The 15,127-nt window shown below is 39.6% G+C and overlaps 1 protein-coding gene across 1 annotated transcript in view; it reads right to left on the bottom strand.

The window, feature by feature from the left end:
• Positions 1-164: 164 nt before the first annotated feature.
• The window catches only part of LOC134189508 (uncharacterized), a 25,728-nt gene continuing 10,765 nt past the window's right edge, over positions 165-15,127 (bottom strand). Inside the window, exons 19-40 of the mRNA XM_062657800.1 lie at positions 14,244-14,384; positions 9,216-9,290; positions 7,423-7,572; positions 7,244-7,348; positions 6,596-6,703; positions 6,348-6,537; positions 5,015-5,151; positions 4,573-4,625; positions 4,434-4,519; positions 3,569-3,664; positions 3,328-3,500; positions 2,925-2,973; positions 2,677-2,867; positions 2,521-2,607; positions 2,216-2,460; positions 1,824-1,904; positions 1,420-1,524; positions 1,067-1,164; positions 926-993; positions 733-798; positions 480-674; positions 165-417 (exon numbers count right to left, since the gene is read on the bottom strand). Coding sequence (XP_062513784.1) covers positions 322-417; positions 480-674; positions 733-798; positions 926-993; positions 1,067-1,164; positions 1,420-1,524; positions 1,824-1,904; positions 2,216-2,460; positions 2,521-2,607; positions 2,677-2,867; positions 2,925-2,973; positions 3,328-3,500; positions 3,569-3,664; positions 4,434-4,519; positions 4,573-4,625; positions 5,015-5,151; positions 6,348-6,537; positions 6,596-6,703; positions 7,244-7,348; positions 7,423-7,572; positions 9,216-9,290; positions 14,244-14,384 — 2,595 coding nt within the window. The 3' untranslated portion in view covers positions 165-321. The remainder of the gene's footprint in view (positions 418-479; positions 675-732; positions 799-925; positions 994-1,066; positions 1,165-1,419; positions 1,525-1,823; positions 1,905-2,215; positions 2,461-2,520; positions 2,608-2,676; positions 2,868-2,924; positions 2,974-3,327; positions 3,501-3,568; positions 3,665-4,433; positions 4,520-4,572; positions 4,626-5,014; positions 5,152-6,347; positions 6,538-6,595; positions 6,704-7,243; positions 7,349-7,422; positions 7,573-9,215; positions 9,291-14,243; positions 14,385-15,127) is intronic.

The raw sequence follows: 15,127 nt of genomic DNA on the forward strand, positions 1-15,127 counted from the left end.
CGCATCACAGCGCACCAGATCGAAAGAAGACCTCACTCTTCCTGAACGCCATTGAACCGGACGGCATCGAATTCTACAACACCTTTATGTTCATGAAGGAGGAACAAGTCCAGGACGAGGACACGCCGACATTCACGTAAAATACAATAATACACTGCAGCAAATAATGTCAATTAATTAATTAATTAATTAATTCTAAACTGTCAAGAACTGTTTACATCAAATAGCCTAGCGTACTATTGTCAGCACATCTGCAACATCTTGAAACACTCCAGTAAATAGAAATCTAACATATATGTACTTCTGCTCTCTATATAGAGTCTAAAGTTCATCTCTTTGATCATTGCTTGTCTGGTTGGCATGCCGTTTACGTCTCCTCACGTTATGATTATCAAGCCCAGCAAAATTCAATGAACTCTGCACAAGAGCAAGTAAATAATATCTATTGCACGGATACTGGATGTAGAACAGTAGTTTACCCCAACCCACTTTGGACCACCATACAGTAGACCATTCAAACCATTTCGACTGCGATCATACAGCGTCGATCCTGAGCCAGTGTTCATGTCAAAATGGGCTTGAAGAACTTCTCTTGTATGTGCTCCACTCAGAGAGGTAGTGATATGGTATCTAGCAATGTCATTGTCCGACAGAGACAGAGACCAGAACCGTAGCTACATGACACAGAATACTGTGAGCACACATTGCGCTGTGCATTAGTACAGATTTTACTTCTTCTACATGTCCTTGAAAAAATTGTAGCTTGTTGTTCCGAGCAAGATACATTTTGTTTGTACCCTATTGAATCAGTACAAACAAACACAAATGTAACTACATATATATATATATATATATATATATATATATATATATATATATATATATATTTACTATGTGTTTAACAGCAAATAATTATTGTAAGCACCTGATATGTCTGAACATTTGTTGTTGAGTCTACAATAGTTCCATTCAATATCAGTGAGAGAATGGCAGCTATAAATAAACACAATTAGCAAAAGTTTCTTATGGAGCGATGTACCTATTGTGTATTTTGTATGTAATTTACTTTTTGCTTCAAATCGTAAACCGATATGATTCCATTCACCACCAATGATTTGTACCGAACTTGCTACCATCTTGCCCCTCAACACACCATGAAGAAATCTGAGAAACAGCAAATATGGTATGTATAGTCATACAGCAAATATGATATGTGTAGTCATACACACACAGACACACAGACACAGACACGCATGCGCACACACACACACACACACACGACACACACACGCATGCGCACACAGACACGCGCGCGCGCGCGCGCGCGCACACACACACACACACACACACACACACACACACACACACACACACACACACTATGACAAGACTTAAACATGTCGTGTCCATGTACTGTACCTATTCTCAACGTACAGACACAAAATGCCTTCTCGAGAGCATACAACAGGTAAAACACCTTCACAGCAGTTCAGTGGCAGACGAACCCATGCATCAAATGTAAAGCTAAAACACATCAACAACAAAGTACAAGCGTATATCTTCACAAAAACATCAATTTGCACAGCAACAACTTGCTTGTTATTATTCATAAACGTTACTTAATTAAGCAGATTAAATACTCTATAACAACTCAGCCAGACTTCGTCAAGTGATCAATCTGTTGATAAAAAATTCATAAACAGCTAAGTTAGCAAAGCATATAAAGATACTAAAATATGCAAACTAAACTTCGTAGGAAATTTCATGTTTTTACATGTGACATTGCAGCATCTTTACTTAAGTGTTATTAACGTTTACAGTACCTTTGGTCCAGACTGAGGTGTGATGCTTCAGGAAGATCGACACTATCATCCATGCCATCAAATTCCAAAGCATGGTTAATTCTAACAGAAAATTATCAAACAATGTAATACACATGTACATACATGCACATCCACACATGCACATCCACACACACACACATGCACACACACACAAACGCACACACACACACACACAAACGCACACACACACACACACACACACACACACACACACACACACACACACACACACACACACACACACACACACACACACACACACGTGCACACACACACACACACACACACACGTGCACACACACACACACGTGCACACACACACACACACGCACACACACACACACACACACACAAACACACAATACGCTTACCTTTCAGCACATGAATACCTCAGGTTCGACCAAATGACATTTTCCTGAGAAAAACTAAACAGCCCAATTCTGCCACCAGTAAACGAAAAGTCAAATATCTCTCCTGTGTCAGCAACTGCCCCGTTTTCATCTTCAATAACAACATGTATGACACCTACAGATGGACGATGAGACACTCGAAACCGATAAGCAGTTTGATACTTCCAAGACACATCACTAGAGAACATAACTTGGGTTTGAAAAGGCTAAAACAAACTCTCGTTACATAACCATAAACATTGCAATTCTATTACAAACACACTGACTCCAGTATCATATGGGTAACGAAGTGATTCGGAGTGCCAAACAGCGTTCCTCAAACATCTTTCATTTGTAAGGGTAGAATCAAGTTTCTGAACATTGACTCAGTTTAGCTCACTCTTGTCCATATGCTTTACGTCATACTGTACAGCAGGTGTTACCTTTACTGTAAGACCCCGGGCTATTGCCCACCAACAGGCGTGGCCAAAGTACGTCTCTGTTGTTCGTTTCCAAGTCAATATATAAAAGTGTGCAAAATCCTGGTATCCAAAAACAATGCCGATTAGATCATCACCATCTGTGTCAACAAAAATTGTTCCGCTGAAATCGAATGCTCCAAAGCTTTGAGATGCTAAGATACACAAACGTATCAATTATTTAGTATTGGAGTATTATGTTTGTTTTTAACTCAGCAGAAATGATGCTGATGATGACTGTTTTTGAGTGACTTCAGCCCCCTATAAGCAGACATATTACAACTGCAAAAACATACATGTGAACATGCACGCATGCACACACACACACACACACACACACACACACTCACACACACACATACACACACACACACACACACACACACACACACACACACACACACACACACACACACACACACACACACTCCTTCATGCTGTTGCAGCAACCACCAAATAAGATTAATACACACAGCACTAGATACAGTCAAATAAAACCTCCAGACTTATTTAACTGATGGATTTCAAACTGTTTAGGAATTACATTTAAATCCTGTCTTTGGTCTTCTCAAATCAATTTGCCTCTATACACATGCAATACTTGCAGAGACAAACCTCGTCACTGATAATCCACTCTGGTGCTGAAAATGCATTGAAATCAAGAGATGTATTCAAGAAAGATGAGAAATTAGTTCTGGAGATAAAGAAATTAACGGGACAGTTGTCCTTTGTGTCTTCAACTCCATCTCCATCAAAGTCAACTTGACATGCATCTCCTTTACCATCACCTACAGCGACATCTTTTAATGTAGAGACATGACATTGGTAGAGTAGTACGTGTAGTGTAAGTGATTACCATCTGTATCTGACTGATTTCTGTTGGCAACCACACGGCAGTTATCAACTATGTCATTTATGCCATCACCATCAGAATCCAAGTCACATGCATTGCCTATCAAGAGAATTTAGGTTACATGTACAACTCTAAATGTGCCAATGCATGGATATATATATATATATATATATATATATATATATATATATATATATATATATATATATACATATACATGTATCATGTTGTGTACATATTTCAATGCCATATGTATGACATCATCATGACGTCAATGTTGATTAATGTAACCAAGGGATCAACATCCTGCTGTGCTGCCATGCAGTTTCTTATGTAACAGTATGCTTCCCTATCCAAGTGTGTGTGTGTGTGTGTGTGTGTGTGTGTGTGTGTGTGTGTGTGTGTGTGTGTGTGTGTGTGTGTGTGCGTGTGTGCGTATGTGTGTGTGTGTGTGTGTGTGTGTGTGTGTGTGTGTGTGTGTGTGTGTGTGTGTGTGTGTGTGTGTGTGTGTGTGTGTGTGTGTGTGTGTGTGTGTGTGTGTTGATCACGCCTACAGTCACACCACTCCAAATATATTGGTTCTTGTCCAATCCATTCATCCATCTGTCTATGTACGTATGTATACAGTGTGTATGTATACAGTGTGTATGTATACAATGTGTATGTATGTGTGTATGTATATGTTGTCATTTGCAATAGCATAACAATGTAAAGTTGTATACACAGACTATGCAATCATTGCAACTAATCATTTAGGTTTGGTCATAAGGCAGTAAAACACATACAAGCTACACAAACAGATAGGTGCCAGCATGGTCAAATAAAAAAATAATACAAAACACTAAATATCACATTCAAATATGCATACCAATGCCATCACCATCCACATCCAGTTGGTCACTATTTGCATCAGAAACACAGTTGTCTATATCATCTTGAATTCCGTCATGATCTCTAAACAGTATCATTAAACCCTAACAAAAATACAGCATATCTCTGATTTTCACCTGTCAACGTTATTATCACAAGCATCACCAACAAAGTCATGATCAGAGTCAGACTGTAAATAAAGAAAAGGCAAGCTTGTTTATGACATATTAATTGTAAAACAAAAGCAATAAGACACACACACACACACACACACACACACACACACACACACACACACACACACACACACACACACACACACACACACACGCACGCACACATGCACGCATGCACGCAGGCAGGTAGATTATTTATTAGAATACAGCATCTCTACACACTAGAACACATGATTTTCAATAATTAAAAGAAAGTGCTTCATGAACAGGTTCAACTATTTCAATGTGTGGCAGGCAGGCAGGCAGGCAGGCACGCACGCACGCACGCACGCACGCACACACGTGTACATTCATGCATATGAACTTAAACAGTCCAGCAAATACACACATACAACCATGATACCTGTGTGCCTGTTGTTAATCGTGCGTTGGTAACATTAACGCAGTTGTCACATACATCCCCAACTCCATCTCCATCAATGTCACTTTGATTTCCTGGGTTATATGTAAACTCACAATTGTCTAATTCATCTGCAACTCCTGTCACCACAACAAAAGTGTCACAAATTTATTAATAATGTCAATATCATTGCCAAAATAAATTTTCAGCCCTCTACATTCATTTCTGCTCCATTAACTATTAGCCCACAAGACACATTAGCCAGAGGTGTAGCGTGGCATGGGCTAGGCTGGGATATAGCCCCATCATTTGTAGGCGTGGTCATAAAAATTGTGGACTGTAAATACGTGTGCTGACCAGCTGTATACAGTATATACGCCAAGCTCTTTTCGAGTCTGGATCTGCCACTGATTCTATCGTATCAGTCAAATAAAAGCCACTAAAAGTGAGCGTGTCCATAACAGTGGGCGTGTCCCAGAGCGTTGTGAAGTTAAGCTCCCCCACCACTACGCCCCTGCATTAGCAGACACCACAAAGCTATCAGAAAGCTCCCAACCCCTTTCCAGGTTTAGAGAATGAATCTTGTTTCCAATTCCACATTTTATGATATCTGAATGCACACACGTATCCGAAACCAGAAATCCAGTATATCTGGTTCAATGAAAATACAGGGTTAGTGTGCTGTAGTCATTCAACCAATTATGCTTTACTAACCATTTCCAGTGTGCACAAATTTTGCAATAAACTGTGAGTGTGTCTTCTCACAATAATCTCATTACAATTTGTGCTTACTTGCCATCTACAAAATCAGTCACCAATATAGTACATGCAATCCCGATTATCCAGACTTCTTCAGTGGAAGCCAAATTGTCCGGATAATCGGAAGTCCGGATCAATGAAGTGACTTCCTTGAGGTTCAGTCATACACATTGACAGTCAAGTACACAGTAAACAAATATTTAATTAATAAATATACAGTAGTAATAGATCAACACCGACTCAACATGTTTACACATTCAATTATTAGATGTAAGAGTCCTCCGTGGTTTTGTATTAATAAATGCATATGTCCGGATTATCAAAATGTCTGGATAATCGTGGTTGTACTGTACAGTGTACCACTAATACACGCAGTCACATGCACTTAGAAAGACTAAACAATTAAACTGCTAAAGTACAAAAAAGTAAATAAATTATTGATTTGTTTGTCAACATGTCTTTGTCTGCCAGATTTCTTATTTTTAAGATGTGATCCAAGTCATTTGCATGCCAGCTAATACAGTCTGAATGATATTCATTACATCGATATATTCCTGAACATTTGTCTTCAACATACCATCTCCATCTCTATCATGTTCACACATGTCACCCAGACCATCTTTATCTGTGTCTAGCTGCAATGGATTTCTGGTATCGTTGTTCACTCTGAGTGGATTCGTGTAATTCCAACAGTTGTCACAAACATCACCGACGCCATCTCCATCAAAGTCAGCTTGATCAGTGTTGAATACATACTGACAGTTATCCTGAATATACAAACAATAGATACAGGCAAATAAAGTACAATCAATAACTCAAAATCACTCGGAAGTTTGTCCACCCATCGTTATCAATATCATCATCACATGCATCTCCAAATCCATCTCCATCAGTGTTTTCTTGGCCACTGTTTGGTTTGTTTCGACAGTTATCCTAGTGATGAAGTTGGAGATACAACAACAGCAGCATTTTACTGATAACGACAAACTATGTACCTGCAATAGACAGACAGACAGACAGACAAAAACAAAATAGACAGACAGACAGACAGACAAACAGACAGACAGACAGAGACACACAAACAGACAGACGGACAGACAGACAGACAGACAGATGGACATGCACACAAACTGACAAATGGACAGCTAGACAAACAGATGAATGGACAGACACATAAACCAGTATACAGACAGACTGACACAGACAGACAGACAGATAGACAGAGAAAGAGACAGACAGATCAACAGATTGACAGACAGACAGACAGACAAAATCTCGTAGTTGCGAAACTTTACATAGTTACCTTGCTAACATTGTATTATACATGTATGTTTGAAATAAATGTTATTTGACAGACAGACAGACAGACAGACAGACAGACACAGATGGGCAGACAGACAGACAGATGGGCAGACAGACAGATGGGCAGACAGACAGACAAACAAAGGAACACATAAGTCAAGAGTTAGACACCTTGTAGCACATTTGTTCGGTGCAGAACAGCCTGTCATCTGGAAATCCATCCATGTCAGTATCTCGACCACAGTAGGCACCATTCCCCGCATACCCTGTCCCACACTGCAAAGTTGTACATCATAGTACAATTAAATTTTAAAATTGCAACCATTTGTCAAGTATTATTGTATATGTACCTTGCACTCGAACAATCCCAAACCCGTTGCTGTACAGATGGCGTTCTTGTGACACGAATGAGTGCCTAACTCACAAAAATCTCCAGGATTGCAGCCGGTGTATCCGTTCCCGATGTATCCAGGTTCACATGCACTGCAGCTGAATGTGCCCTGCAGTCAATCAGCAGAAGAAACACACATAAACACAAATTTGTCAATCAGGCTAGTTCTTCAAGTGTATCAAGTGCATCGTTTTACAAAATTACTGCACATGCTCTATCCCACAAGAAATGGTCACAATTTAAATAACTCAAACTGCATTTAAAATTGCTTGTCCCATTTACAGCATTCAAGACAAATGAAGAAGCTTTAATTAAAGTGATAAATCCTCAGCTGCTAGCTTAGGTTACAGAACAGCTGCTGCAATCATACCGGCACTTGCTGATTAACATGGAGAGCGTGAGAAGGAGGGGCTGGACACATTGACTGGCATGTGGAATTGTCTGCACGCTGATTAACATCAGAGATAACAATGAACACATGCATTGCATTCCAATGGCCAGTCATTGGTCCATCTACAAAAATACTGCTGTAACTCTAGTAGCGTATATGCACTCAGTCAATAATGTACTCATCTCTAACAGCTAGACAACTCATTAGTACTTGTGTGTGTGTGTGTGTGTGTGTGTGTGTGTGTGTGTGTGTGTGTGTGTGTGTGTGTGTGTGCCGCGGAGTATGGGGTTTATTCCCAGGAGCAGCACCATCTACTACCAAGCGCGTCCACAGGTTGCGGATTGTGGAACAACCCTTAGATATAAGGGTTAGCTATGAAATAAGCAGGCCTTGCCTGACGAATAAGCAGTCGCGGACAATCTGGTGGCAGTGTTATCAGAGAGTGATGGGATAACAGGTGGCAGTGTTGTCTCTATAAAATGTCACAGATTCTCTATGACGACACTGGGCATGGCAAGTGCAGCCGCTATAATAAACTGTCGCTACAAAATCTGATTTGATTCAAAGCAATTCAGCACAGTATCTGTAAGCAGCTGTGGTTACTTTGACTCTAAAGAGCAGTTTACTAATTGGGATTTTAGTTTTCTGGTCAGCATACTGCGTCCATACATGTTGTTTGGCATGTTGTAGTCTTACACCTGTCAAGATATATAAGACCAACGTTTGAAAACACTCCAACAAAAAGGCAGGAACGAAAGACGATCTCTAAGAGTGGGAACTTTACGTGCGATGTTTGTGGACGCTCCTGCACGGCACGCATTGGGTTTGGTCATGTCGACCACTCACTCCACCGCGTGTGTGTGTATGTGTGTGTGTGTGTGTGTGTGTGTGTGTGTGTGTGTGTGTGTGTGTGTGACCACTTTGAGAAAAATGCACCTTCACCAGATGCTCAACGGCACCAACTTCCGTTTAAAGCTATATCTGATTAAATAATTAATATATTTTTACTCATGGTAGGACTTCGCATGCCTACACTGTACCTAACAACATGCCCATTGCCCCGCCCCACTCTTTAGCGAGCGCTAGGCTGGAGCAGTTATCATTTGCTTCCTATGCCCCTAGTGATTCCTGTTGCATTCCCAGTTAGCCCCATTCTCCTCTACTCCTCGGTCTTTAATTACTCACATAACAATAGTCTCCTAACAATAATTTCTGTCACAAGCATTTGGGCATGCAGTGTAATTAATAGCAATAAATAAATTTTATATTATTAGTAAACATGTTGCTGAAACACAAGCAAGCAACTTAGTTGACATGCCATCTTATTGAAGTACAGCTAGCACACATCTGCTTTGTCATACCGGCTCGTTAATGCAAGTTGAACGAATGTCACAACCTCCATTGTTCACTAAACATTCGTCAATGTCTTCACATTTCTAGAAACAAACCATTGAAACGATACAGCCAATATACATATGTATATGCATGCATATGGCTAACAGTCAGTCGCCTATCTTTGCCAATAATTAACTTTGTACATATGTTAATAGCCAGTAAAAGCCTGGTATTCAAATTACATGAAAACATGTAATGTACATGTAAAATAGAGTAACGTATAGTACCTCACTAATCCTAATCCTCACTAATCCGAATTACAGTATGCAGAATGTCACTTATCCGAACACCAGTTAACTGAACGCGTCGGTCTCCCAAATGATCTGTGCTTTGGACTCACTTTAGCTTTGCGCACACAAAACAGTAATGCGCATGAGCATCAGAGTACACGTGTAGTTCTCATCACGTCAAAACCCCAAAAGCCGTAGAAGACGAAGCTAAAACGAGTCATTTGTTGTTTTTGCCTCTTGGTGTGGTAAGAAGTGCTACATAATAATAGTATTAAAATTACTGTCCAACACTGAGCCTCAGATTCCCAGACTCTATACGTGGGTGAGTCAGAGAACGGAAGTGTTCAAATAAGTGACATCCTACTGTACCTTTAACATCCTGCCTTGCATACCCAGATTATAATAGGAATTACAAGGCAGCTCGCATGATGTGGGTTGCTGCAGCATAATTCAAAGTAGTTATCTAGTTTTCAGCAAATGCACGTATATCTGACTATTTTATATCCTGATTGTCACAGTATTTAGAAGTATGTAGTCATTGCAGCTGTGTTATTTACCACAAACATTACACATAGAGACATAACTAAATGCACCAGTGGGTTAGCATCGGCCTCCAAGACCTGTGTAGTGCCGATTCGAGACTACCAGTAAGTGGGTGTCTGAGGTGAGGCCTAGCTGGACCTCCGAGGCTATGCATTTAAATTTTTGTAATCTAAACAACTTTACTAATCCAAATAAGGCTCGGAATGAGCTGTTCCGGTTAGCAAAGTTCTACTGGATGAGTTTAACTTGTACGTGCATAACCGATTAACCTTGTATCTAAACTACATACATGCACAAAGAGTATATCTATCAATACGTGTGTAATAATCATATATATATATATATATATATATATATATATATATATATATATATATATATATATATATATAATATGACTTCTTGTCGCTTCTAAGTTCTGCTGAAGGCCCTTATAAGGGCGAGCCGTTGACTTTTGTCATCGGTGGATTACTTGACGACTGTTGTTTTTACTGATCGTAGTTACTGCTCTTGAGTATTTTCTTTTTGGTGTGTGATACGTATAAAGCTCACTTGCTTGGCTGATGAGATCTACTGCAACGTCTGAAAACTGTACTGCCTCGCAAGAGGAAGACGAAGAAGAGGAGGAGGAAAATGAGGTTGACTTAGAATTACAACGTACTCAGACCAGTTCTAGTTCTTGTGCCTGTCCACTCTGTTTGCTAGTTATAAGGAACAAAGTAGCGTTGTTTCAGCATATCAACGCCAGTCATATTAGTCGACATGAATTCCCGGATGTTGGTTTCTTAGATCTTCATCAATGCCGAGTGTGTTCGACATGTGGATTTGTATATGAGAAGCGGTTCGTGTTTTGCCAAAGATCTCAAGAGCCAGGTCAACCAAGACGTCGAGGTAACATAGTGAATCCTTGTTTATATCTTCATGGTTATTACATAATTCTAACCACCATGCATCATCTCCACAGCAAAGTGCTGAACTAGGTGGTTCATCTGCTGATCATTCTTCCAGGGAATCTGTTAGTGGAAATGCAAATGTGCTTTCTTTGGAAAACAACGTTACATCTTTTCCATCTCTTGGTTCTACAGCCTGTGATGATCTGGTACTAGTAGGAATTAAATCTGCGTCTTCTCTAACACCACCCACCACAAATGAGTTGGAAATATTTTCAGCTGTGATGGATGAAATCATGACACTTCCGGTTGATACAATTTCTCACGTCCGTCCCAAGATCAGTTCGTCCTTTAGTTTCTAAAGTTCTTGCCACTAAATTATGTCATGCCCACTCTGATGGTTATGGGGTTTTGTTTGCCTATTCATGTTTTCCAAATCTGTATTACGTTTACCACACCGTGATGGAAATAAGAAGAGAGTTGTCATTCATTCTCTGATTTCTACTTGCCTTCGTCAATGGCAAGATGGTGACTTAGTTCAAAATTATGGGAATCAGCCAGACTCGATGTTAGACTTCTATGCAATGTTTGGAACAACCACTGTTGTATCAAACGCAACAATATTGCATGGAAGGGCTATGAATTTATCCAAACACAGTCGTTACGGTCAAGCCACGCAGTGCTTGAGTTCTCTTGGTTGTGCTTTGGACGATGATGTTGAAGTATTTCAGGAACTTCTGGAAAGACATCCTAGCCATTCACTACCTAACCTTTCTATCAATTGTCCACCTCCTTTGATTGTAGACTCTGTTACAATACTGTCTGCTCTGAAAGCATTTCCTAGAGGCACAAGTCCAGGCGGTTCCAAACTCCAAGCACAATATCTGATTGATGCAACAGTGGGCAATGTTTCTCCTGATGCACGAAATTGTCTTGACCAACTGACTATTTTGGTAAACAAACTTTTAGAGGGAAAGCTTGATGAGACCATTGCTCCTTGGTTGGTTGGCACACCGCTCATAGCTCTTCGAAAGAAAAGACACAGTGTTCGCCCTATTGCTGTTGGATAAGTACTAAGGAGGTTAGTTAGTCGTGTTTGTTGCACTGCTGTGCGACCACGTCTTCCAGATATACTTTTAAGCTATGGTCAAGTGGGAGTTGGAGTGAAATGTGGTCTAGAGGCCGCTATACATTCTGTTTGGGCATTTATTGAAAAGAATAGCTTAAACGAGGATCTGCCTTGTCTAAAAATTGACATGAAAAATGCCTTCAATGAATGTCATAGAGAATCTTTATTGCAGCGGTTGCAAGTACAATTTCCAGATCTATTTGCATGGGCTAGATAAGATAGTCTTATCAATCTACAGGAGAGCTAAGGTTTGGCCAAAACCATATTTCTTCTATGGCTGGTGTCCAACAAGGAGACCCTTTAGGCCCTCTACTCTTTACCCTTGTTGTTCTCGAGCTTTTAGATGACATCGGAAACACGAGTGACATTCAATTGTCTATACGGTATCTTGATGATGGCACATTCATTGGTAAGAGAGGCTCTGTTTCCAATCTTCTGTGTCTTATGGTCGATCTCCAAGCGTCCAGCCTTTGGCCTTCAACTGAACCTAGAGAAATGCGAAATCTTTTGGTCCTCTGGTGACCAGTTGTTTCATGACTTTCCCGTTGAGATAATTAGAAGTGGGTCTTCTTGTAACGCAGGAAGAGCTCTTGGGTACACCATTACTTGGCTCTGACCATTACTTTGCAAAAAATTTTAGCAAGAAAGTAGACAAAGTTCTGCAGGCGCAGAAACTACTTTTAGATCTTAACAATCCACATGTGGAAATTTAGTTATTACGAAGTTGTCAAAGTATTTGCAAACTCAACCATCTTATTCGCACAGTCCCCAGTCACATGGTCAGTGACCAACTTTCTAGTTTTGACCTCGGGATGCAAAGATCTTTATTCTATATAACACGCTCTTCCATCTCAAACTTGGCATGGATGCAAGCTTCTTTGCCAATACATTTAGGAAGTCTTGGCTTGCGTTCTGCTCAATCTTCGGCTGTTGTTGCTTTTGTTGGTAGCTGTAATGCAAGCCGTCAGCTTGTTAATCAGCTATTAGGCTATTCGTCTAAATCTTTGTCATCAGGATTAGATGATGCTTCTCTACTTCTACAGTGGATATGGTTGAAATTCAGGGAGAAACTTATGATGAAAGATTTGCTTTGTCAGCAGTTATCGAGTGTCCTTCCAGCAACTTCCAAATTCATGTTTCAGCATGAATTTATAGTTGCCATCAAGTTATGGTTGGGCATTCCTATATTTCCTGCAGCAAATTCCAACAATGCTTTAAGATGTATATGTGGTTAAGTCATTGACCACTTCGGCGATCATCTGTTAGGTTGCAGCTATGACAGTACCTTGTTGAAACGTCACAACGCTTTGTGTGATATAATGTGGCATGCATTACTGTCTGACAGCAAATCTAGTAGAAGAGAACAGAATGGTTCTGCTAATCATCAATCTCGTCCTGGTGACATTTATCATCCAGACTTCCTTAATGGGAACCCAGCTTTTATGACATCACTGTCTGCAATTCATTGCAACCACGTTTTGTCTGCGCTGCTGTCATTGAAGCTGGTGCAGCTAGAAATGCTGGAGGAATGGAAAAGACGAGAGACACGAGTTTAATGTGACTCAATGTGGAACAGATTTTTTCCCTATCTCTATAGAAAGTTTGGAATATTGGACTCCGGCCAGTCTTAAGACTCTAAAAACTATAGCTTTGAAAACAACGACGTTCTCTGGGACTACTTTGAATCAAGCTCTCCGAAATCTTTCTGAACAATTATCGGTTAAACTTTGGGAGTACAATGCAAAGTTAATTTTAAGGAGAATTGCATTAGAGCATGATCTTGCATTTGGGGACGTTTTTTCTTCTTTAGATGACACTATGATGTATACTAAGTTTTAAGTTGAGGAGGAGATGGCTCGATGTGGGTATTACAAATTATAAATAAATAAGATATATATATATATATATATATATATATATATATATATATATTTACAGTGGGTAAATCCCACCGCTCTACATCCATTGCTAAATCTAATCTATCATTTAATATTCTACCACTAAACTACCAAAGACGAACAGATAATTGTTCTAAGAAATTACTAAATGCTTGCCTAAATGAAAGTCTAGTTATATATATATATATATATATATATATATATATATAATATATAAAGCTCATATATATATATATATATATATATATATATATATATATATATATATATATATATAGGTAGACAACTGATATCTGCAAAATACCTGTTTAATTCCCAAAGCGTGAGTCAATCCAATACCGTGTGGTACATGCCCAGTGTATCCTTGTGGACATGCTGTACACATGTAGCCAGGAGATGTGTTAATGCACCGAGTCATATGAGAACATGGGCTGGCCAATTGACACTACAGACCAATAAACAAATCAAGAAATGTAAGACATTAAGGTGATACAACAAAAGCTGCAAAAATGCCATTCAGAAAAGACGTCCATCAAATAACGTCCTATCTGAGAAACAAACAGGTAGCAAACTATTGTGTACTAAATCTCTAAGGTATATACTTAGTCTGTAAGTACATCTAATAGACAAGTCTGCATATGTCGTTCATTACTTTGGCTGCATCTACAGTTAAATTATATAGTAAATTAATATTACTAAGACCACATCCAAACCCATTTATAAGCATTGATATAAACTATTCCAAATGCATACTGTCAATAGATAAATAGTATCCTCATTAATTAATTAATTGCCAAACCTGACCATTAGTAATCATAATCAATACTACTTCAATGAAGAAGCACTAAAGGTTACAGAGCTACTACATGCTAGCTGTGCATATGCAGGTACTGACACCTGCTAAATTAACATTGAAAACAGTGAGAAAGAAGTTGCATGTGCATGGGTTTGTCGACACCTGGCATGCCAATTAACATCAGCAATAACAATGCATGCACTGCATGCCAATTGGCTGTCCATATGTCAGTCTACTGACACACTATGGTAACCTTAGCGCACATGCACCCCATCCTCCCCCCCTCCCCCCCCCCCGATTAGTTACCAACACTAGTAAATGAAGCTGCGTTCTACCCGCTTCAGAGCTACAAGCATATACATACATACATATATAGGTGCGGCAGAAACATA

This window comes from Corticium candelabrum, chromosome 14 (assembly GCF_963422355.1).
Source record: "Corticium candelabrum chromosome 14, ooCorCand1.1, whole genome shotgun sequence".
In the NCBI taxonomy this organism is placed as follows: domain Eukaryota; kingdom Metazoa; phylum Porifera; class Homoscleromorpha; order Homosclerophorida; family Plakinidae; genus Corticium; species Corticium candelabrum.